The following is a 26824-nucleotide window of genomic DNA, read 5'->3' as shown; positions in this document are numbered from 1 at the left end:
TCTGCTCAGCTGGCACAGTCTGAAGGCAGCCCCAGGGACCATAGCCCGTTCTAACATATGTTTCTAAGTGAATTACTTCTTATTACATCAACAGGTTGTGCACATTGCGGTGGACAGCATGTCAGGTCTTCATTTTACCCATGAGTACCTAATAGCAGACACACAAAGTACACACATACACACATCCGTGCTTCCTACTGGATTTCAGAGGTTCAAATTTGGCCCAGGGGATAAATAAGATCCATAAATTTTGTGATTTCAGCCCTTTTAAAATTCATTGAGTTTTAGAGGCGGCCCAAATAAGGCCTATCATGCCGATGCTTTAGTTTGATTGAATTTCTATACTGTGAATCGCTGAGGTCATATAGTATAGCTCTACGAGCTGATGTCGAGTGGACTATTGAGACTATATGGCAATGGTAATGTAAATCCGTAGGCCGTGCAGCACACACCAGACTGCCTCGCAGAGATGGCCACGCAGCATCTTCGTGGCAGACACACTTGAAAGATGGAAGCCGAAGGCAGCTTGTTTTCAATCCAACTTTGACACTTCTATAAATATTACTCAGACAACAGAAAATCTATTTGCTGAAGGCCACAGCCTTTAGATTTCTGTTTCTGACCTTGACACGTTTGACCCTTCAGAAAAAACAGAGTGTGTGAGCACTGTTCCAAAATCTAGGGTGAATTCCGAACGCCATTTTTGCGTCCTTTCGGGACACTACGAGAAGGGGACACGACTTGAAGGGTCACTCAAAAGTGAGCAGCTGAATGCTTTCTCAAATGGCTTTTTACAAGACTGTTAGCTAAGGGTACGATGTTCACTTTGAAGGAGTAATTTTGTCATTTATGGTCACATGGTCATAAATGCAACACGTGGTGACGTGTATCATCACCATTTATTGTGAAAATGTAGTTGTTGTTTTGTTTTTTTACCTAGTGCCACATGCGAGTTCACAAACGGAAATAAATTGAAGACACAAATGTTGTTTTATATATTTTGAGCAACTATCTTCTTGCTAAATGTTAACACAATTGTTAATAGTTTTTTTTAGTTGTTCTATTCTTTCTATACAAATTGTAAATATGCAATGTAAATATTATGGTTGATTTGGCTAAATGCTGTGGATGAGTTTTTAATAATAATTTTGTTTAATAAAATGACCTGCTAATGTTTCTCTTTGACTTTTTTACAGGACTACACATTGACCATGTATTTCCAACAGTATTGGAGGGACAAACGGCTAGCATATTCTGGAATCCCTCTCAATCTTACTCTAGACAACCGGGTAGCTGACCAACTCTGGGTTCCTGACACGTATTTCCTAAACGACAAGAAGTCTTTCGTCCACGGTGTCACGGTGAAGAACCGTATGATCCGCTTGCACCCAGATGGCACAGTTCTTTATGGATTAAGGTGAGAACTAACTGATCACATAACCAGGGCCTCAAACAGGATGTCATGTCATCTCTTGGAATATCTGAAGGCCAGGGTTTTCCTAATATCATTCAGTCATCATTAGAACACATTAGAACAAACTGATTATTCAGTCAATAATTCAAGAAGATCCAGACTTTAAAGCTCTTGATTCTATGTTGTACTTCAAAGTTGACCACAATAAATACAATAAAACGTGATAAATTCTAGTCATGAATAGTTTAAAAAGCTTTCTAATTCATGTTGGTGCAATATGATATTTTCTCCTCTTTTCATCAGTCTTTTTAATTGATGTGGCTGTTTTAGATCATGTTTGCCTTTCTCCATAGCGTTTTAAAGTGGTAAATTCTCAATAGAATTATAATGGGTTGCACATTTTATAATCAGCTGTAATGTATACACACAATATATGGTGATTCTCGTGCCACTCATGCAAAAATGATATAATTGGGCTTCAGTCATGTTGTGCAGATAATTGGTCCATTTAAGTTGTGCGGGAACTTAGCGCTTAAAAAAGCTCAGAATGTGAGATAATGAATTAATAGCCTGATTCTGTATGTTTCCATTAACCATGGTATAAATATTGAGAGGGTTTTACTTGCTTGTTTAAATTATTGGGGGTAACCTTCACATTGAGACTGCAAGTTTGCAAGACTGCAAAATTGTTATTTTAGTATTGTTTGTCTCGGCTGTAAATTCCCTTTTTTTATTGTCAGGATTTGATCACTAGAGATAGTATGTCAAATATACATACAACCATCTTAAATGATAATAAAATGCTTAAAAAGTACTTTTTATTTTTGGTAAAAATAAAATTAATTTGACTATATTTTAATATATCAAATAACTTTTTTATTTATTTCAAATGTTCATTCAAAATGTTTTTCATATACTACTTTTTACATAATTTGTTTATATTTGACGTGTTAACTAACGAAGGAAGAATATGACAGTATGTAGCTTCAGCAAACAAACAGATCATGAGAGCGTGCCCTTTTTTGGCCAGTGCACTCGTCAACGAAATTGCCTAAGTGCTAATGTGTGCCTTTATCTTGTTAAAACCCTTCAGTGTTATCAGAGTCTGATGAGCTGCATTGCTCTTTCCCCTGCGGAAGAGAACGGGTATGCCTTCATCCTCTGTACCAGCTGGAGTGCACTATGAGCCAGTTACCGTAGCCTAATTTAGCTTTTCGTTTTGTTCCAAATGAGATCCTGTGGACTAATGCAGCCATATGCTAATGAATGGTTCTTGCTTATAAAGTTTATTGAACCATTTCCGTCCTTTTGTGATTTATCTCCTCGCGCTCAAATGTAACATCAGCAATCCATTGAACATCATTTTACAGTTCATCTAGGGAGTTCCCTGGCTATGTAATGCACATTTTGTAGTTTGACGAAGCAATAGCGTGGATGGAGGGCTTTTATTTGTTTGCCTGAGCTGGGCGCCATTAAAGAAAGAAGAGCTTGCATATTTATGGTAAGGCATTTGAGTGTGCTCTCATTAAAACGACTCTGAAGATGGAATGAAGACACTGAGTTTCCTCTTTAATTTACCTCCTCTAGAAAGGAAGGACCTCTGAAACATAGCAACAACCCAATCTAAAGCAATGTTATATGCGCATATGTCAAAATACTCATTTGTGGAGATCCTTAAATTTAAATCGAGGGAAAGCATGCAATACAGAGATAAAAAAAAGTGGAATGACTGCTTTATTATGCTGTTGGAATATTTTACTGGAGGGATAAAAACGAGTAAACAATTTATTTTAATGCTTGATAGAGTTATTTTAACTCTCAAACGATCTGTCCAGATTGTGTGAGCTAAAAAGTTATGTTGTCCATTAACAATAGTGTAGCGATGCATAAAACACGGTTTAAGGGGCAGTTACAACACTTTGGCACAGTTTTGCAGACAAAAAAGGTCTACTCTTGTCAATAGTTTAGCGATGAATAAACCAAACCAAGCTTTCTGTTGGTCAATGCGTGAAGCGAAATCTGCCTGGGGAAATCTTACGCCCTCACCCAAAATGCCCAGTCGCATGAATTCCTGTTTAAATGACTGAGATGATTTCGCCCTACAAACATTTTCGCAAAGAAATGAAACCTCCCTGCCATAGAGGACCTTGGTGAGACCCTGCATTTATCCAGATAAGATTAGAAGGATTGAACATGATCTTCCTCTTATGATATGCTTATTTCAATTGTTACCAGGAAGTTAAATCGATACCTGGACTGTATTGTTACCTGGATGAGAAACCAAACCTCACTTAAAATGTTCATGGATATTGATTCACAAAGAACATTTATCATCACATTTTAGTCCAAGCTCACACTTGTAGCAAACTGACATGATGAATGGGATTTTTTATTAGATGAAATACGGGCTTTCCTTGAGTTTGCTAGGCAACTTGAAGTACCACTAATCAGTAGCCACTTTAATGGGACAAAAAAACGCATTTTTATATATTCAAGTCTGCACTATTTGTTCATGTCCGCTGATGCATATGCATGCTCTGTTCTATATTTGGTTCAAAAGCCTTTTGAAGGGCAGGAGGAGCCATATTTTAATTTGTTCCATCTTGCTCATCCTGTTTACAAAGATATGCACAGAAGTTTTGCAGTGTTGTTGAGCAAGTGCGGTACATGCTATATAACACCATAGAAGAGCTGTGCGCACCTGAACGTATAGAATTGTGGCTTCGATTTTCCTGTAACCTTTGTGTGTGTGTGTTTCTGTGTTTCTAGAATCACCACCACTGCCGCTTGCATGATGGATCTGAGAAGGTATCCATTAGATGAACAGAACTGCACTCTGGAGATAGAGAGTTGTAAGTGTTCTCTCTTTTCACTCATTTACACACACCCTGCTGCAAAGACCAGCATACATTACCATGCTGTTCCTAGCTGGTTTATACTAGTCACTGCTAGTTTGGTGCTTTTCTCACTGGCGAGCAAGCATAGTCATTAATCATAATATAAAAGGTACAGTATTACCGAATATAATGTCGTATTTTTCTGCTGTAGTGCCTAAAATTATAATAATAAATGTTTACCCTTTTACAATTGAACTTCAGGTTTTGAATAGAAAATATTGTCTGACCATATCCTTTATACCATATACTCTACCGTTTAAAAGTTTGGGGTCAGTAAGAATGTTTTATGTTTATTAAAGAGCTCATCAATACATTTATTTGATCAGAAATACAGTAAAACAGTACTATTGTGAAATATTATTACAAGTTAGAATAACGGTTTTCTTTATGTAATATATTTTAACATGTAATTTATTCCTGTGATAGGCTAGCAAAGCTAAGCAGCCATTACTCCAGTCTTCGGTGTAACGTGATCCTTCATACATCATTCTAATATGATGATTTGCTGCTCAAGAAACCGTTCTTATCAATGTTGAAAATAGCTGTGCGGCTTAATAATTTTGTGAAAACTGTAAAAAAAAAAAAAATCAGGATTCTTTGATGAATAGAAAGAAGTTCAAAAGAACAGCATTTATTTGAAATATAAATCTTTTGTGACGTTATAAATGTCTTTACTGTCACTTGATCAATTGAATGCTTCCTTCCTGAGTGCATAGTGTAGCTTAAAATCAAACCTTTGTGTATGATTATTAGGTTGTTTTTGCTGAAAATGATATTTTAGCAGGCTAATTATTTTGAACTGAACGCAAAATGAAGTTTTAGCTTACCTTGTTAATCAGTTAACTGAAAACACAAAAAATAGATATATTTTATTGTTTTATCCTTATTACTTATGTTTATGATTAAGACAAATGATTAGACTATATATAGGATTTTCGACTCAAATCTAGAATCTTGCATGACACCTATGATTGACAGTCAACTTCTTTTGACTGAAGCATTGTGTTTTGTTTATGCTCTTTAATCTGCCTTAAAACAATCATCTCTCTCTGGGCACATTATTTGCATCACTTCTTTAACATCTAGTTATGCAGTTTAGTAATAACCAAACGTTCAGTTTAGTAACCAAACTTTAAGTGTACGCAGTGCTTCATGCATGCTAATAAAACCACCTAGCTCATTATGGTTTACAAACACAGCAATGCTGGTATGAAATGGAACGGTCTGTGTCACAGTGGGAAGTCTGACCCCTAACAGCTCCCTACACAAAACAGATGCTCATATTCATGATTATGCTAACAATGCACTCGTGCTGCCTTTTTTTCCAGCATATGTTACACATACCAATTATGGAAAAGAAACGCTATTTCCAGGGACCGCATCCTTATAATTGTAAATGAGGGAAATGTAGTTTTTTGAAAAGAACAAGCTTTGTTTATTCAACATAATTTGGACAGAGTTGATGTGATTAGTGAGATAAAGGAAAGGGACCAACATTCAGTTAAAGAGCGATGTATAAAAATATAACATAACATAACAACATAATGTAATATATTAAGCTCAGTAAATCTCTCACTAAAACATGATATGTGATCTGATATTTACTTTGGTCCAGTAATTTATATTTTACTCCTTGACAAATTTGATTTATGTTTTTCCTGTAGATGGATACACAACAGATGACATCGAGTTTTACTGGAAGGGAGGAGAAAACGCAGTTACTGGTGTGGCACGTATCGAGCTCCCACAGTTCTCCATCGTGGACTACAAACTTGTGTCTAGAAATGTTGTCTTTTCCACAGGTAAAGTAGCAAAACAGGTTGAAATTATAAACAGTAAGACTATACCCTTTGTATAAAAGCATTTCCATTTAAAAGTTTTTTTTTGCACCAGACTTAACTTTTAGTCTTGCTGTCAAGCTTTTTTCATCGTCTTTGAAGTTGACTATTATTTGTCTGCTTGCATGACCCTATATTTACATCCTTGAGGTCATGACCCCTTAAGATTTTTTTTGTACACTTCACCTTTATATTAATACAATAAGTTGATTCTCTTGTGCTTAAAATATTACAAAAAAAATGTATTGAACAAAATCTGAATACAAAAAAAGTGAACTCAATGTATCTACTCCTATGCATCCTGGCAGGCATTTTATTATGCTGCAAAATGTGGCTATGAGTCTAGCACTTATTTTTTATTATTTGTGCAAGGCAGGTTTCTGCATATACTTGTTTGCATCAGGATAGTCAGTAAAGGGGCACCCGAATCATTTGTTATAGTTCTTGCTAGATAGTCAATAACAATAAAATTGAATACTGAAATAGTGAAATGTGTTGTTTTAAGAGTGTAATTTGCAAGTCATGTAATTACGCAAGTGAGAAAGTGTATAGCTTAGATCTGAGATCTGGGAGATTTCTAAATCTAAGAAAGTTTTCTACTAAAAGTCTGATGTCCATCTGGATAAAACATGCCATTAGTCTAGAATAACAGTGTTCGAAAAAAAAAAAAAAAAAAAAAACTCTGATTTATTTATTTTATATCAGTTGATTTACAGCACAGAAAAATTATGAACACTACATTTTTTTTTTGTTTTCTCTGGTTGTTCTGTTTTCAGCCCGCTCCCTCATGAGATTGATATTCCCATGTACTGTACCACTTATTTGAAAAGCTGCCTAATTGGGGCCTGTGCATCAAATATATTTCTTCCTCATGATAGAACAGACCAGTAATAATGAAGGAGCAATTAGCACTCTATTTCCTCAAGCTTCTAAAGAAAAGAGCAGAGATGGGGGGGGGGGGGGGGGGGGGGGGAGATGGAGTCAGAGAGGGAAAAACAGCCACTTTATACAAACCATCACATATTCATGAGGTAGAAGACCCATTGCATAAATTATTCTCTTCTAAAACTGAGGCATTCATAGAGGCAGCGTTGTAATGATTATTCCCCACCCTGAATTAATGATACATAGAAAGAGACTGGCTATCTTCTGCACATAGTGAAAGGGATTATGGGAATCATGAAGTTGTGATTGAAGAGGATGTGACTGTATTGCTGATGCCACGATGGGCTTTTTCTATTTGGGAAAAAACACTTTGGGTCAAAATTGTGTATAGTAGAGGCTAACTGACCCAGGCTAACCAGCCAAACCTTGACCTTAAAGGGATAGTTCACCCAAAAAATACAATTCTGTCATCAATTACTCACTCTCATGTCGTTCCAAACCCATAAGACTTGCCGGCATCTACAAAACACAAATGAATTTTCTGCAAATGAAAATGCGTTAATCTTTGCGATTAATTTGAGATGTTTAACGCATTAAAAAAAAACACACACAATAGCACTTTTTTTTGCCTCGTTTTAATGACTTCCTGTTGCGGCTGCTATTGTGAGTGTGCCGAACCAAGTCACACTGTCATGATGGAGAAAGACAAGGATGGAGTTTTAGGAAGAATGTTTGCATTTAAAAAGTTGACTGATGGCACGTTTAACAAAACAAAGCAAAGTAACTTCACGAGCAGGTATTTTCCGTTCCGTGTGTGCGCCACGCTCTTCGTTCCTTGTGTGTGTGTGTGTGTGTGTGTGTGTGTGTTTGTGTTCTTTTTTTAACATTTAAATATTAATGATATATTTAAATATTGGGGGAAATGCTATTAATTACAGCAAATTGTGTGATGAATTAGTTAATTTTTTTAATCGATTCCCAGCCCTAGTTTATAGATATTTCAGTGTCAAAACAATTTTTTGACAACACTTAAAAAAACATCTGAAATAATAAACTACGTGCAATTTGTAAAGTCTACACTTAAAAACTGTATAATATTGTATATAAAATTCAGCCTGCCAAAGTGGCTAGTAGGAGTGACTGTGATACACGCCGCTGCTGAAATCCTCCCACATTTGGCGAGTTGGCGGGTGTTAATGTCAAACCCTGCCCTTTACGGATCAAAACATTCATAAAGAGATTGTAAAATAAATCCATATGAATTGAGAGGTTTAATTCAAGTCTTCTGAAGAGCACGATCACTTTATATGAACAGATTTAATTTAGGCTTTTATAAACATTGATCAGCAAATGTAGCCTACATAGAGCACTCAAGTATGGTAAACGGAAACTCAACCGTACTTACTTGACGCACAAGAACAAACTTTCTTGGTTCTTGTTGAAGCTCAAAAATGGTGGCGTGACGCAAAAAATAACCTCATTGGTTCTCACGCGGTAAACAAGCATGCTTGAGCATATATAATCATGTATGCGTTCATGTATATGTGGATAAAAGCCTAAATTAAATCTGTTCATTATTTAAAGCGATCGTGTCTTTTCAGAAGACTTGGATTAAAATCCTCGATTCATATGGATTTATTTTACGATACATTTTTGGAGCGACAGAGTTTTGGGTGAATAGAAATCGCTCATATTTCAATAAAAATATCTTCATTTGTGTTCCGAAGATGAACAGAAGTCTTACGGGTTTGGAACAACATGAGAGTGAGTCGGGACTATCTGTTTCTCTGACCAATAGAAGATGAGAGGAATGTTGATGTTTGTACATATCTTATGTACAAACAAAACATTTCCACACAGATCACACAAGTAATTAGTCTGAAGTGTGTAGGTAGTTCATCACGTAGGTTACTTATTTTTATAGACTGTAATGTGAGTAGAGGTTGCATAATGTGCATCTGTAGGTTGTGTTATATGTGTGTAGGATGTGTGATTTATTCATAGGTTGTGTGCATGTTTGGGTGTGTATGTGTATCTAGGCTGAATGCTTGTTATTTGCATTTTTTTCACTTCCATAAATAACTACGCAGAGATGCATAGTTCAGATCTCTCTTGCTTAATTTTGCATCATGTCAGTATTATAAGGCAACGTTTCACCATGACGTGCAGATACCAACACCTTGTGTTCTTTTGGCTGATGACAGTTGAAAATGGTTGAACAGTTGAACTCTACAGAACATGAATTCAAATTGTCAATAGTGTAGTGAAGTATTAAAGCACAGCTCACACAGTAGTTACTTTTAAACCAAGCTGAAACTTCTCAATAGTGTGGATTTCTATTGAAATGACTGGATTTTGTCCACTAAAATTCACCAAACAACTGTAAATGTGACCGCACCTGAAGTAAATATCTTGACAATGGCCTGTCTTGGGGCTTGGGCCAAAAATGCCACTGAATATTACAAAAATACTCCTGAAAGCGGGTTATGTGGGAGTTGTATGAAGTTTTTATTTTCTATATTTTTAATTGTATCTGTAAACGTTAAAGACAGATTGTGTTTATATATTGATATGACATTATTTGATTATTTGAAGTATGAATCGAATTGAATATGAACGTGTTTGACAGATGAGAAGTAGTTAGAATAAATATGCCCTGTATAAAAACAAAATCAATTCCATGGGGGGAATATTGCCTCTTAAATCAAATCTGTGTTGAAGCGGGAAGTTTTGACAGGATATTATTCTGTAGTAGGGTGCAGTACATTCTCTATTTAGAGAGCATTTGATTGGACAAAATTCTGTGTAGTTAATAATGTTTTTTTATTTTATATTATTGTAGATGGCTTCAGAACTAATAGACTTGGACTACAAGCCATAATAGTCCAGTTTTGATTTCATAAGGGGCTTTAACATTTAATATTTACTCACTATTTCATTCTCTTTTTTGTCTCCTTTCACACTGTGGTGTTTGTGCTCAAGGCTAAGCTGCAACAAATCACGCTTTTTGTTTTTTTGTCGACGCTTGCTTGTTGCCATAGCAACAAAAGCTACCCGTGCTGCCAATGCTACTGATGTAAAATGTAAAGAATTGCTCCAAAGCTCTTTGAAATAAATATCCATCTTCTCTCACTCTTGTGTCTCCCTATTTACTTTTGCTTCTCTTTCTTTTTCGTTCTCTTCTCTTAAACTATCTTTCTCGTTTCTTTAACAGGTGCCTATCCTCGACTATCTTTGAGCTTCAAGCTAAAAAGAAACATCGGCTACTTCATCCTGCAGACCTACATGCCCTCAATCCTGATCACCATCCTGTCCTGGGTCTCCTTCTGGATCAACTATGATGCCTCAGCAGCCAGAGTGGCATTAGGTATGCTATTTATTCATTAGCTTGTCCTGTATGCATCTGACAGGATGTATGTCCTCTGTCGTTTCCACTCTGGAAGTGCATGCTTTATTTAACAGCACATTGTTGGATGTTCCAATAACTAGAACGCCAACATTCAGTATTCTGTTTGAATTGTAACTTTTTTTTCTATACACACTCCAGGTCTCCTCAGAGTCCTCACCCTCTCTTTGGTTTACTTTTTCTTGGATCTTGCCTCCAGACAAACACTGGCACACACATTACACACTAGCTCAGACACATACACAGACATATATTGTAGGGGCGCATGCATCATTTAACAAGGAACAGGGTAGACCCAGGTAGCCACAAACCCATTGCTTTCGACACACTACAGCGACTGCTCACAGAGAGAGACAGTTCTCAGTGTGTGTCTTCGCTCTGATGTTGTTATTCCAGAACGAGGAGTGACACAGTTTGCCCGAAAAGCTACAGAACCTCTCCAGCTGCAGTGAGTCGCAGGACACAAAAGCTGTGTTTCAAAACCCAGCATAAACAGCCTTTTAAGGCATCTCATAGGCACTCTCCCATTGCGCAATTTTGTCCAAATTTGAAGGAATCTTTTTGCAAAAAACCTGAGAATTTACGGTAGATTATAAAATATTTGTGCCATGTATTTTTTATACTTGCTAGAGTGTCACTTTGGTAGCAATTGTGTGTCAAGTCTCCCGTGTGCTTTATGTAAGGAGTGCTTTATGTGTGACTACTATAGCAGGACAGGTTACAAAAACAGTGTAGCTTTTCAAGCTACTTTTTGAGTTGCAAAATAATATTGTAATCATTTTTCAGTAGTTTTGAAAAGTAATCATTTCAATTTGTATATGTACAATTATATACATACACTACCGTTCCACAGCTTGGGGTCAGTGCGTTTTTTCTTTTTTCTTTAGAAATTAAATGGATTAAATTGATCAAAAGCTGCAGGAAAGACTTTTACATTGTCACAAAAAAAATTCTGTTGCTATTCATCAAAGAATCCTGAAACGTTTCCACAAAATTTTTTAGCAGCATGACTGTTTTCAACATTGATAATACATTTTTTTTAAATTCCTTGATAACCAGATCAGCATATTAGAAAGATTTCAGAAGGATCATGTGGCACTGAAGACTGGATTCATGTAAAAATTCTGCATTTCTAAAACAGGAATAAATGTATTTTTTTAATGTATGAATATAGAAACTAATTTCAATTGTAATAATATTTTAAAAATCTTACCAATCCCTACTTTTGACCGGTATATATATATATAATTTAATAATAGCATATGTATCGCTGTAATTTATCACACTATTAAAATAGCTTTTATGTAGTTGAGTACTTTTTATTATTTGCTTGTAATATAGCTTACTACCTTTTACCAGAAGCTATAGCTGAACTACTTTAAGCAGCTTGTTCCATTTCAGTCAGGATGCTGCCCAGAAGACAGCAGGGCAGCTCACTTGGTTGTGAAACAGAGCTACTGCGAGCGCCTTTTAAACCAAATTTCAGTCTCGCTGCCTCCAGCCTACTCACTGTCTGTGTGGACACCAGACTAGGGGCGTATGAGCTCAGATTTACAAAAGCTTCTACTGTAGAGTCCTTTATGCATGTACCAAATTATCATCTGTGCATTTTTAAATCACAGAGATAGATCACAGAGTGCAGTACAATATCTTTGTAATTACATGTTTAATGTGCGTGAGAGTGTATTTGTTCATGCACCCAGGTGCAGCTCTTTGAGATGGATGTGATATGTTGGATATGGGCCTTCTTTAGGGAAATTGTCCTCATTAACCATGTTAAGCGGAGAAATGAGAACACTTTACACTGGGAGGGAAGAGTCTCCCGGGTCCCCCACACATATACCACCCATCTCACCTGCCTCTACGCATCATTATAAGGTGCCCCCCCCCCTCCCCCCGTCTATCTATTTTGTATCTCTCTCTCTCTCTCTCTCTCTCTCTCTCTCTCTCTCTCTCTCTCTCTCTCTCTCTCTCTTTCTTTTCTTTGTCTTTTTTTGCTGTCCTCCCACAGCCAGGCAGCCAAATGAAAACAAAGGGATCAATGTAGCTAGAAAACAATTACATTTAACTTCCATTTCAATCCCAAGGCATGCTGCAGCACAGATGAATCTCTGGCTTAAATGCCTCTGTCTCGCCACTTCCCACTGCCTCGCTGACTCCATCCATTCTGTGCATCCACATCCGGCCGGCCCCGGCCTTATATCTCGCTCCGCATTACTGCAGCACACTTAAGGACTTCCTTTCATTTCAGAAAGGAAGTTATCAAATGATGCAAGAAAGCAAACATATTAAATGATGTGGATGATGTTTCAACGATGTCTTCCGATTGTTTTGCTGACGTGAACAGGCGTGTAGATCTTTTCTGGGGAGATTATTGTAAGATCTCAAGATGGGTTAATGACTAAAGCACAGTGTGAGTTACATTTATAATACTTTTGCATTGAGTCTGGCTCCATTCTGTCATGTTAAAAAAGGACACGAAATGAAGCAGCTGCTCAAAGATTTTACAAAGATGGCTACTGAGTTTACTGGCTTGCCTCAAAGGAATAGTTGAAAGTTCTGTCATCATTTACTCACCTCATGTCATTCTCAGCATACAGTATATGACCTTTTTATGCATGGAACACAAAGTGAGAATTTCCAATGCAGTTACAAAGAATGGATAATTTACAATGAATATAATTAAAAAGAACCCAAATTTGCCATAAAAAGATCATACCAGGTCTATTCTAAGTCTTCTGAAATTGTACTATGGATTTATGTGGTGAAGTCAGATTCTTAAACAAACCATTCAGAAAGGGATTTACACTTTATCAACAGATTGACTGAACAGATTGGACTAATTTATGTGTTGCTTCTTCTTGCATAAATTCTCATTAAAACACCTGTGAACATCAGGGCTGGTGTCAAGATTTAACATAAACATAATATATAAGTAATTTTAACCACTTTTATAATTTTTTTTTTTTTGGTCATTTTGGATATTGACCATCTTCACTTTCATTGTTTTGTAAAGAGTGGTCATGATGTTCTTCAAAAATTCACCTTTTGTACAACAGAAGCCATAATGCACTGGTTTGGTACATAAAAAGATAAAGTTTTCATTTTTGGGTGAACTATTAATTTAAAGGAACTTTGACTAAACTGGCCAAAGTGCTTGAAAGAACATGATATAGATCTTGAGTGTTTGCCGATGTTGTGCGTTTCACTTTCAAAAGTCTAACTCAAAAGAACGACATCCCACACTATTCACCGCAGACAGGTCTGTGTGAAGGTATGTTTGTTCTGGTTAGGTAACTCCTCTGCGCTGAACTCTCTGTGCTGAGCTGAGTTTGATCCTCCCTTGCTGTGACCTGGTCATGCACAAATCAATGCAATGTGCTCCGTGTGCAGCCCTCTCTTCTTCGCACCAGAATGCTGCTTTTGAGTTTATGTAAGCTAGGACAGGCATCCATCTGCCCACACATGTCCTCTCTCACTCTGGGGACTCAGGCCTTTACAGTGAACACACAGTGGGAGTGAAGTGCCAACCATTTTCTTTGATCTCTATGGTTGTTAAATTGTATTCTACGTTCTAATATTCAACTCTAGTAATAAAGCTTGTGAATAAAAGGTCTGAAAGACTAGACATGCTAATTTTAGTTGAACTTGTGCAGTTCTATGACAGCTCACATTTTTCCCAGGAAAATTGTTGATGCTCTGTACACTTAATTCTGTCAAGCTTATGAATTTATGACAGACCGGTCATTTAATACAGAGCAGTGATTCAATCAGTACCAATTCTTCAGCAGTAGGTAGAATGTAAAATTATTTTATTAAAATAAAATAAAAAATAATAAAATAAAAATGTATATAATACTTTGTTTGTTTGATTGTTCGTTCGTTCATTCGTTCGTTTGTTCGTTCGTTCGTTTGTTCGTTCATTCATACATTCATTCATTAATTCATTCATTCAATCATTCATTCATTCATTCATTCATTCATTCATTCATTAATTCATTCATTCAATCATTCATTCATTCATTCATTTATGGGTCAGTAACATTGATTTTATTCAGCAAGGATGAATTAAATTAATCAAAATTGACAGCTAAGACATTTACAATAAAACAAAATGACCCCCCCAAAAAGTTATCAAAATTAATTTTCAAATAAATATGTTTGATTCATCAAATAATCCTAAAAATATGACACTAAAGACTGGCAAGCTGCTAAAAATTCTGCTTCATCGTAATAGGAATTAATTCCATTTTATAATATAGTATAATCGAAAAATTTTATTTTAAATTGTAACGTCACAATATTACTGTTTTTATTGTTGTTGTTGTTTTGACAAAATAAATGTAGCCTTGATGAGCATACGAGAAAAAAAGAAAAAAAAAATATTTTTATATAAGTCTGTTGTGTAGTTACATTAACACATTCAACTCATTTATAAAGCAATAAGCAAAACAAGTTGTGTATAAATTGTTTAGATTAATATATATATACAGAATGTAGCCTATATAAAGACATCAGACAAGTGTAGTGCAAGTCTTTACTCGACTAATGACGCTATAGGCCTATTGATATCCACTGCAATGAAAAATTTACCAATTCCTTTTTTTCTTCTTTTGGTCGATGAGGGACTACTTTAGACTTACTGATGGGGCAGTGGGGATACATAAAACGAAATAGGTTGGGGAACACTGCTAGAATATGCATAATGTCTGTCAAAATCCATGAAAAGAATGTTCACCTCATAATCCTGAACAGAAATCACTTTATTCAGTGGAAAAACCTGTTCACTGCTGCATTAGGGTGAACACTAAATTATTAAAGCCATTTAAATAGTCAAGAGACAAGAGAAAATAAGAAAAGCATGTACATTCTTTTAAAATACACCGTCTGAGATGTTCTGGGCAGTCGAAGTCACGGTCGCAAAGTGCCTGGATTGTAATTCCTGGGATTGTGCTAAATGTAACTTTAAATGTTAATGTGATGCTGCTCAGGGTAGAAACTAGGACGTGGCTGCTTTGCAGTCAGTCGACAAGTCCCTTTTCCCGTTAACGAGGTAAAGGCATTCCTTAGGGATTGTGAATGTGACGGAGACAAGGCCCCCTGTAAAGCACACTGCCCTGCACTAATTACACTTTAATTAGAGGGAAAACACAAAGTAACAGTGTATAACTTTTGTGCTCGAGATCTAAGATAAGATCTGGCTTGTCAAAGTCAGGATGGACTCTCATCACTTTCTCTGTGGAGAGATCTTCAAGTAGTCTTGCTATGTGATTTGGGACAGAAGTTGGCAGTTTGTTTGAGAAATTAGCTCATCTATGAGGAAGTCTTGCTGTGTTTGTTGTGGAAGAGGTCGGTTCTTTGCAGGGCAACAGAAATATTGACAGTTCCATTTCTTGCTCCAGTCAGGCATATTCACACTTTAGTCCCACCACGGCTACAGCAGAGTCAGCAACAAACATACTGATTTGAGTGGTGGCGTTTAACAGGGAGCCGATGTTCGTAAAGCAGATTTATGTCTATTTGCAGAAAGGTAAAACTACCAAATATGCAGAGCAGAGGCTTAAAAAAATCCCCACAAGTGTTAAAGGGATAGTTCATCTAAATTTTTTTTTATTCTGTCACCCTCATCATTCCAAACCTGAGTTACTTTCTTTTTCAGATCACCAAAAAATATTTCTTGATGAATTTTGGGGTGCAAACAGCTCAAAACCTTATTTGATTGTTTATCCTCAAAATATTTATTTAATGTTGTTTGCACACTGACAGTGATTTTATTTATTTTTCTACATCAAGGCTATTCATTAGGAATAATCTCCTTGAAAGCAGCGATAAGTTACATCAATATATAGTATGTCACAACTAGACTCACTTTCAGACGGCACGTCCTCAGACCGCCCACAGTCTGTTCGCTGACCATCTGACTGATACATATTGCTAAAAAAACTGGAAAGCACTTTCTCAATCTGGCAAGCTCCAATCTGATTGGCTGACTTCACACAAGTTGTGGGGGTGCAAGCTTACAGGGATTTGTATCCGTCTGCCTGGAAACAAAGTCATGTTTACAAGTTAATAGGTTGATAAAAGGGCTTTTGACAATAAAATAATCACTGGATTTGACTAAGTTTGACAGGTCAGTGGCACCAAATTAAAAAAAAGATTTTAAAAAATATATATAGATGTACAACTAAATATTTAATTCAACATACAGTTTTTCGAGTTAAACTGTACTTATTTTTAAGGGTGTACTTATTTGTTCTTATTTTTAATACACATTTTCTGCTGTTTTTAGTGTCTCCACAAACTTTTTATAACTACATCCTTTTTCATGCAAGTTTATTATTGTGGTATAGTCTATTTCAGAAAAAAAAAAAACGTATCTACGACCATCATTTCCCAAAATTCACCACACATTAATGCCATCACTTGAGAGAACTCTGAATAATGGCAGATTGCTGGTGTTTGGAAAAATAATGGAGTGTGTGTGTGTGTGTGTGTGTGTGTGTGTGTGTGTGTGTGTGTGTGTGTGTGTGTGTGTGTGTGTGTGTGTGTGTGTGTGTGTGTGTGTGTGTGTGTGTGTGTGTGTGTGTGTGTGTGTGTGTGTGTGTGTGTGCGCTTGTTTGTACATATTTGAGTGGGTGTTTGAGCAGTTGGAGTATCGCTCCTCTTTGAACTGGCAGTGATACTGACTCAGGATTGACTCACAGAATAAACAGAATAGAGAATCACAGCATAGAATCAATAAAATGCATAGAAAATAGAAAAAAATGCTATTGACTTTCTATTAATATAATATAATCTATGATATAAGACATTCTGTTAAATATATGAATAGCATGTGGGAAAGCTTGGAGAAAGGGAGGAAGTGCTGGGCTATTCTCTTCAGCTGTGGCCAAGTTGATCAGTCATGCTGTTTTATACCTTGTATGTTATTCTCGATTCCTCAGTTCTGGCCTCTGTACAAATGAATCCAATCTAATCAGCTAATTAGGTCAGAACTCACATAATGTATAATATACAAAAGGGTGCCGTGTTGTGGCTTTGTAGTGGCAATTAAAGGTTCAGAGACTGTCAGTTATGGGATAAAACAGCATTTTACTTAGTATTGCAATTAATTATGAAGGTAACCAGGCTACTGCCATCATAAGTGGATTATTCAAAGCTAGATTTGACAGTGTTGTGGTTGTGTAATTCCGTTTACTAAGCAGGGCTCGGATCTGGCATTTTAAACATTGTGACAGCACTCAATCTGTAGCACCCATTCTCCGAGTCCAGATTCATGGTGGGCGTTGGAACAGAAGTGTCAACTGAGAGCGCTTTCATCCCTTGGCTGAGTCCTTTTTCACTGAAATTTCAGTCAGTGTGTTCTGCCTTCCATCAGCATGTACTTTCAAATTGCTTACACTTGGTTGTACTGAGACTGTGTAAATCTTAAAGTTTGCTTCCTAGACCATACATTGTGACTGTTTAAAGGGAGTTATTTAATAACCCTCCCTCATGTCATAGATGTTCTTTTTTCTGTAACAAAAACTATTTATTTTTATTTTTGGTGAACTATTAAGATAATATTTAAATTAACACTTTCCCCGCCAGCATTTTTTTTTTTGTTAAGTTGCCAGCCAGGGCCAATATTTTTGACCATTTTCACAAAACTGTCATGGCCCCCTGAATATTTTGTTAAATTAATATATACGAAAAGAAAGAACAGAGCCTGTGCTTTTAAACAAAATTTATTTTAGCTTCATGCATTCTTTTTTTTATATATGTTTTTTACACTTGAATGTGGGTAAGTTTCATTTTACAAAGCGACATTTTGTACAAAAATCAAATTTTTGTCAAAGACTGTATCTGGATCGGATCAGAACGATGATCCAAACACACAGTAGATCGAGTCCATCAACACCTCCCAAAACTATTACAGTCATATACCTCTTCGTGGGTTCAACATTTCATTCTGTAATGTTGATTTATATGCTGTTGAAGGTTTGATGATCACATTAGCCTGCATGTGCGTTAGCAATCTTCTATCGTTTGTTTTTTTGTTTGTTTTTTTTTGCAGCAAAACTATCAAGTACAACAATAAATCAACAATTTCAATATCAGAAAATGTTAAGTAAAGGTAGTTAAAAAAAATCTCATCAATGGTTGGGAAAGGGTTAATATAACTTGAATATAAATATTTCCCATACAGGTATTACCACTGTGCTGACCATGACCACCATCAACACCCATCTGAGAGAAACTCTTCCGAAGATTCCATATGTCAAAGCCATAGACATGTATCTGATGGGCTGCTTCGTCTTTGTCTTCTTGGCTCTGCTGGAATATGCTTTCGTCAACTATATTTTCTTTGGACGAGGGCCTCAGATGCAGAAGAAATTGGCTGAGAAAGCTGAGAAAGCCAATAACGAACGCTGCAAGTATGACGGCAACAAGGTAACAGTCCTTTTTATCTGTCACGATGCCAGTGTGAAGAATGACTGTTTTGTGTGCTAAAGAATTGAGTGTTAGATTTTCTTTCTCTTTTTTCTTTTTTTTTAATAAAAGGTTGTGGTATGGTAGTCCTGGGGGAAACAATACAAAGGCATGAAACGGGTAAAAAACTAGAATGTGATGTTTCTAAGTAACTGTAATAAAGTTGTTGACTCCTTTGAGTTGTACAGTGTTCTTTTCTCCTTGGACACCTGGAAAATGCTGCACTTCTTTCACTTTATTTATTTAGGTCATTCCCAGTCCTGATGAATGTCAGTATTCCTCCTGCAAATGTTTAATTCTGGAATATTGCGTCTGAAATAAGGCCACTGACATTTGCGCGTGAATAGTTACGCAACAACAGCAATGTCCTGAAATATGTGTCATTTTTTCCTTGAATCAAAAGACAAATTCCAGACTCAAGTTGAGATTTTTGAGGTTAAAGCGTTTGTGCTGAAGCTCAGATGGAGGACAAACTCTTGTTTGTGCTTTTCTGACCAGCCTGTTCAAGAGGGAGGCAACTGCAAGCCATCATCTGTTAAACAGTCCAATCAGGTACAAGGCCACCGTCACTCAGGAGGGGTGAGTGTGTGTGTGTATTGCTGGCTGTTTTGTCAACATTTGTAAGCTTCGTCCTGAAATCCTCCTAGCAACAGTTTCCCTCTCATTTAGTGCAAAACAGTGTTTCTCGACTGGTGGGTTGTCGGCCTGTTTCAAAGCAGCGCAAAAATAGGCTTATATTAACTTTTAAAGGAAAGGAGAAAATGCTTCCCATATGTTTTATTATTAATGTTCAAGGCTGAGTGTTCAATCAGACTCTATTATATTAATCACTTGGTAGAAGATAACCAGATTAGATACATCTATCTTTTTACTGTAGAGCATGAAACCATCCAAATTCAAGAAATAATACATTTTGACATTATTTTATTTTATTTAAAAATGTGCTTATTCAGCTCATGTAATACTAATAAATTACATTTGATTGTAGAGACATTTAATTTTGTACAATATTTTGGGGCTTTGTTGGGTCGCTACTTGATGTCCAATGCAAAATCTATGTTCCGATTCAAAACTAGTTGAGAAGCACTGTTCTTTTGTGCCATCTTGCATTTTTCTTTCTCCATATGTAATTGGTGTGATTTCTGGTCCAATTGAAATGTCCGCCAGATTACAATGAAATCCACTTGTCATGTCTTTCATTCAGTTAAACATTCTGGTTCAGTACACACCATCTCATAACACAACTATATACCGTACGTACTCGACTTCTGTTGCTGTTCTCATTTGCCCCATCACAAACACTGATCAAGATTATGAAGTGAGCTTGAGCTGTAATGATATTTTTGCAAGAATGTATTTCTGAATTATTTATTACTGCAGAGACTCAGAGGTAGCAGTAAATAAACAATATATCATGGAGGGACCTCCTCTTGAGAAATAACCTGAGCGTGTTGTTCAGCAAAATAGCAATTACTTCTGTCATTTAGCAATGGGAGTTTTTTCTTCTTCTTGTTTCATACTGTTATTTTAATTAATTAACTAGAGGAAGAAAAAGGTTTAGATTTTTGTTTCACTCATGACTTGACTCATTTCACTCTTTTGTGTTCTAAATTGTTGTTGTTTTGTTTACAGTGTTGTTTTACATTTTTGAAATCAGCTAGTCTAGAGTGTGTATTGTGGATGTACATTTCTGTGTTTATTTCCTTTTGCTGTTTCCACATGCGGTCTGGGTATGCTGCATTTAATAAACACTTTTTGTTGTTGATAAAAATAGGAATGTGACAACTATATTGCTTTTTTAGACTATGTCTGCATTAATCCGGATACATTTGAAAATGACGTTTTTGTTTCAAAACGCTATCCGTCTACACTAGCGTTTTCAAGCTCGTTTTTCTAAACGTTTCTTATCCACACTGAGAAACGCTAAATTCACCTTAATGCGCATGTGTAAAACCTCATAAAAGCTCACGGAGATTATACAAATAGAACAGACATCATAAAGTTCTCATGCTATTCTTCTGGCAGGATCATTTTATTTAGCAAAATATCTCACCATTCATTGATGCGTCCAGACACTCACTCACTATTATATATTTGGTCTAAAACGCAACTGCTCTCATTTTTTGTCACAGGACAGCAATTGCGATTACATTTTCTGTCATCTTTGCAGGACTGTGATATGAAGAGTGAATATCTTTAAACATATCTTTAGCAACAGTGTGAAAGTCAATAGCACATAACAGGCACACATACATCTATAGGTTCAAAATGCGTCACATGACTAAACATACGTCATCGTTTACAAATACATCCGTTTTCACAGTCCACGCTACTACACGAAATTACATTTTCAAATTTATCCACTTGGGAAAGCGTTTTCAAAAAGCTCAGTTTTCGCAGGACAAAAACGGCCTAACCAGAGGGAAATGCGTTTAAAAAAAATATATATACGTGTGGGCAAGGCCTTAGGACTCACACAAGGTTAACAACTTATCCAACTTGTTCTTATTTACACTAGATCAGATTCGGCTCATTAACAAAACTGCTATTTATAACCTACTGTAAATATGATTTTGACATTGCAATTGTACAACCTTATGCAGAATATTCCTTTTTGAAATGTGTGGCTTGTTTAGATCATCTCATTGTGATATTGTTACTGCAATGATGCATTAGCATGTTGATGATTTGTAGTGCCATTGATTATAAAATGAGCTCTGTTGAATTCTGTGTGTTGTACTGGAGAACAGCACTTCAGCAGTAATTCATGTCTGTGTCATGTGTCTATGGCAGTGCTGTACAGTATACCATTATTATTATTATTTTCTTGTGAGCATTCCAATGTAGTGGATACATAATGTAAATGGCATTATTTGACATGATAAATAATGGCCACATAAATCTAGTTGTGTTTCATTTATGTGCAAAGAACTGTTTTGAAGAATATAGCTTGACTCCGCATTGAAGGCTCTTTCATTCTTTATGTATGTCATGTGAACGCCTCCATTGTAGCTTGTCTAACATGCCTAACTGTAACTAACCACAAAACCCTATTCAAAATATTGGCTTTGATAATGTCTAAGTAGTTTAGGGTTTTTTATTGGGTAATTGACTTTTTAATTTCACTGTTTAAAGATTTTGGACCCTGTAAAGTCTTAAATATGAAATAATAGTCAGAAAAGTCGGTAACATTTTACAAAAAGGTTAACATGAACTAAGAATGAACAATACTTCTACAGCATCTCAGTTCATTTCAACATTTACTAATACATTTTTCTAAATTAAAAGTTGTTTTTGTTAACATTAGTTAATGCACTGTGAACTAACATGAACAAACAATGAACGACTGTATTTTTATTAACTAGCATTAACAAAAAAAAAAAATGTAACAAATGTATTGCTCATTGTTAGTTCATGTTAATACATTACGAGTATGAGACCTTGTTGTAAAGTGTTACCGAAAAATCAAATAGCTTTTTAAATTGAATAGTTTATTGAACCTATCTATATAATTTCCATATGTGTTTATGTTGAGTGTCATACTTAATAGTAGGCTTTATAGAGAAAGAAAAACGTTGTAACCAGGATTGTCTCTGCTTGCAGGTGGATTCCCAGGGAAATATCCTTCTGACCACCCTGGAGATCCACAACGAGGTGGCCGGGAACGAGATCACCACGAGCGTCAGCGAAGCCCGAAACTCCACTTCAATGGTGTTCGATAACTCAGGGATCCAGTATCGCAAACAGAGCACAGCGCGGCCCGAGGGCCGCATGGAAAGGAACGCACATTCGAAGAAACCGCGGCTACGCAGACGCTCTTCCCAGCTCAAAATCAAAATCCCTGACCTCACAGACGTGAACGCCATCGATCGATGGTCACGGATAATATTTCCCGCTGTTTTCTCTCTTTTCAATTTGATCTACTGGCTGTATTATGTGAATTAGGCCTCAGACGTCAATGGGTTTTTTTTGCCCCATCACAATTTTTTCATGTTGCCAAGTGGAAAAGTATAATTTTTTTTTTCTTTGCTCTGACGTACTTAAGGGACGTACTTCCACGCCATATAAACCGAGGTTTTTCTACATTTGAACCCTTGTGATGTTGCGAAGGGTTCCGATGGAATGCTACCTGCACTAAAACATCAACTGTCTCATCATACGCCCATGCTCACATAAAGTACATATGTACTCATAAAAAAAAAAACATTCCCATTCACATACACACACAATCAGTTTTCTAAAGACTATCTCTGTACATAAGTTGCAATTTTTGAAGCCACGGGACTTCCGCATGATGCACTCGGAGCGGTCTTTAATTTGTACATGTTGATATGTTATTACGATTGAGAGATGCTAATTGCAAATGTTTCATGCCAATAAATCTTTATTGTCGGAGCGCAGGTGATTCATATTAAAAGAAGAATTATATTGTTGTGGAAATGCAATATAACAAGGTCAAATCACGTCTTCAGTTTCAGAGCTTGCTACGTAAACATCAGCCGTTCTAAACATTGCCGTTATGATCTTATTTAGACAACGTTTGTATATAATCATGTTATTATATGCTTTTGGAACATGATTTCCATCCGCCTTGGGTTGATATGATTATACGCCACTTTTTGCAATCATCATATAAAGTGCTTCAGTACATGTAAGATAAGATAATAATTGTACACTTATCTCATTTCAAGGATATCAAAAATGAGGACAAAGAACAAAACAAAAAACACTGCAAATGTGGAATATTTAAATCAGGGCCTGCAAAGGATTTCCATGATGCCATCATGAATATCAAGCATAAGTAAACAGACAATCCTAGCATTGTGTTTTTCTTTTTTTTTTCAGTAGATGTGTAGCAATTACTGTATGATTTTCAAGTGAGAGTGGGTTTGGTTGTTTTATTCTCCTCCGTTTTTTAAAGAATGCCTGAGTCATTTCCGATATCATTGTAGGCCTTATGTAAACATTGTATGGCCCATTTACAACACATCACTTTATTTTCTTTCCTTTCCGGTTAGGGTTATTTAAGGGTAATTGTATTTAAGGTAAATGGACAAGCTCCTAACGCATTTGAGGGAATTGTATGTTGTCATCAATACACAACTTGTCTCAGGTTCTCTTCCAACATGAAAATGGTCTGTGTTTTTCTGATTGCCAGTATTCACATCATATTTGTTGTGATTCATTCGTATTATATCCTTGTGTACAGCAACAATGATTACATAGCAGATTTAGACAGCATGATATTGTTTGCATTTAGAGATTCTACACTGATTGTATCTGATTTTGTTTTGGCAGATTTCTTTACCATCGGTCATATGCACTTACTCTATTTCAGGGGCCGAAAACTGCTGTCTGCTTAGATAGTCATGTTGTATACTCATGCTTGCAAACCATCTAAATATATTTATAAATCTCTCTAAAATATCCCGTATGTGCTGTTGACATGCCATTTCAACAGGTTGCTTTGCAGTTGCATTGTGTCAGTAGATGCTCATTAATTCTTTAATTACTTTTCTTCCCTCTTCTATTGTATGTTGTAAATATATAACCCACAATCCACATGTGACCCATTTCTTTCTTTCTTTCTTTCTTTTTTTCTAATATTCACTTTTGAGGTTTTATTCTGTACAGTCCACCTCACAAATGACCAGATCTCTATTTATGAAATGTGTTTAAATGATTAGATAAATGAGGAGTGAATGTCCAGAGGACAATATGAGGAAATGGAATAAATTTTACTCTTTCAAATAATTGGTTTTGCCTTATTTCAAATTATAATGTGTTTTTAATATATTTTAATTATCGTCATTATCAACATCATGCATAATCGATCTACTCCATCATTTCAAGTCATTTTCACCTAGAAACACATTTTGAATAGTAAGCACTGAATAAGAAGGAAAATATAGTGAACATATTTAAACAATAGTTTTACGATTTTAGTGATATGTTCTTCTCTAGACTTTTAGAGCGTCTAAACGGCATTTATTGTTTGGGTTTAGTAATGAAATTGAAAACTGAGAAAGTCACGTTTCTCCAACTACAGCTCATTGCGACATTTTAAGTTATAGCTCATTTTTTTACGCCATTAAAAACCTTGGTCAATACAGCATCGTCTTGGGAATGACAGATAGTGTCCTTGACTCGTTGAGTGTAATAATGAGTCCTCTACAATGGCCACTGGCCAGAGAGATTTTGAGCAATTTCTCTTCCAGAACAGGCCAGGTCACTATGTGATGCTGGTGGAGGAAATTGTTTTCTGACTTGCTCCTCCAAAGTACCCTAAAGTGGCTCAAAATATTTTGATTTGGGAACTGTGCAGGCCATGGCAGATGTTCAACTTCACTTTCATGTTCATCAAACCAATCTGTCACAAGTCTTGCTGCTGTGTGTACTGGTGAATTATCATGCTGATACACCGCAACCCATTCAGGGTGCAATGTTTGAACCATTAGGTGCAAATGTTCTTCCAGAATGGTTCGGTAGTCCTTGGCATTGATGTATCCAGACCATCACTGGTTGTTAAGTCTCTTTGAGGCTTCTCCACATCGTAACTATCACAGATATAGGAAAAGTGGACTCATCAGAGAACAATACATGTTTCACATTTTCCACAGCCCAAGATTTACACTGTTGGCATCAATGAAACTGACATTTGCCATTGGCACGAATGACCAAAGGTTTGGCTATAACAGCCTGACCATGAATATTGACTCTGACTAACAGTTTTGGTGGAAACAGGAGAGTCAAAGTGCGCATTTAATTCTTCAGTGAGCTGGGCAGCTGCGGTTTTATGATTTTTGGATTCAATCCGGGTTTGGACGTCCCTTTCAGACAGCTTCCTCTTGTGTTGACAGTTACTCCTGTTGGATGTGGTTCTTCATGATGGCATGCTGACATTACTCTGGATAGCTCTCGATACACCACAAAGACTTGCTGTCCTGGTCACAGATGAGCCACCAAGATGCACACCAACAATTTGTCCTCTTTTGAACTCTGATAGGTCTCGCATTCTGTTGTGTGGATTGCAATATTTTATGTACAGCTGTGCTATTATTTCAACTTTTACACTCTTACTGATGGATTGTAAAATCAGTGACGATTAGCCAACAGGCCACACATATAGGTGTGAAACCTCCAACACTAAATTGGCCAGCGTTTCAGTTTCATTGTCCAACCCCTGTATATCTTTCACAAGAATCACAACAGACTTATAAGGTGTTTTGAGAGGGCATATTGGAAAAGCTTGCATCAAGTTGTAATGAAGTCCACTGGAGGCAAGTTGCAGAGAACCCAAGTGCAATTTATTTAGGACAACAAACAAACATAAAATAAAAGCGTGGCATGAACTTAGAACAAGACTTAAACATGGCGCTTACCAGACAGTGGTAACAAGTGAAACTTGACTAAGACACATGGCAAACATGAGGGCTTAAATACACACAAGACAAGGGACACCTGTGAACAATGAAACAATAAACCAATGACACATGAGACAAGGGAACACATGGCAGGATCACATGACTTGAACAGGGGATCACATGACAGATGAATCATGAAACATAACCAAATCGGGTTTTTTTTACATTTTAGTCAATAAAAACATCAAGCTCAATCTTACATTCCAAACCAGACGATTGTGCTGTATAGCAGAAGCCCTCCCCCATCTGCACTGCTTCTGTCTAGCAGGCTGAGTTTAACATAAAGGGCTAGGCATCATAAACATGACTAATGTTACTGGCGTGTGACTGGTGTAATTTAATATATGTATTAATCAGCAGTGGTGGTGGTGGGGAACTGCCAATTTGACCTCTATAGACCTCTATTGGTTGCCTAATCACATCACGTATCAAAGTGGTAAAACACACTCTGCTAATTGGCAATCAACACAATATGACTCATCTGTGCA

General features: G+C 36.5%; 1 protein-coding gene across 5 annotated transcripts in view; it reads left to right on the top strand.

Moving 5' to 3' along the window:
• The window catches only part of gabrb3 (gamma-aminobutyric acid type A receptor subunit beta3), a 66708-nt gene extending 42048 nt beyond the window's left edge, over positions 1–24660 (top strand). For 2 of the 5 annotated variants that reach the window (XM_079628815.1, XM_079628817.1), the window contains 7 exons: positions 1197–1417; positions 4184–4266; positions 5976–6113; positions 10249–10401; positions 18629–18873; positions 19411–19491; positions 22516–24660. In XM_079628815.1, coding sequence (XP_079484941.1) covers positions 1197–1417; positions 4184–4266; positions 5976–6113; positions 10249–10401; positions 18629–18873; positions 19411–19491; positions 22516–22857 — 1263 coding nt within the window. In that variant the 3' untranslated portion in view covers positions 22858–24660. The remainder of the gene's footprint in view (positions 1–1196; positions 1418–4183; positions 4267–5975; positions 6114–10248; positions 10402–18628; positions 18874–19410; positions 19492–22515) is intronic. The other 3 variants (XM_079628818.1, XM_079628819.1, XM_079628816.1) reach the window with 2 other exon arrangements.
• Positions 24661–26824: the final 2164 nt, after the last annotated feature.

Source organism: Phoxinus phoxinus (assembly GCF_949152265.1).
Source record: "Phoxinus phoxinus genome assembly, chromosome: 11".
In the NCBI taxonomy this organism is placed as follows: domain Eukaryota; kingdom Metazoa; phylum Chordata; class Actinopteri; order Cypriniformes; family Leuciscidae; genus Phoxinus; species Phoxinus phoxinus.
The sequence above is the reverse complement of the archived record's forward strand: the minus strand, read 5'-3'. Positions and strand labels throughout refer to the sequence as shown.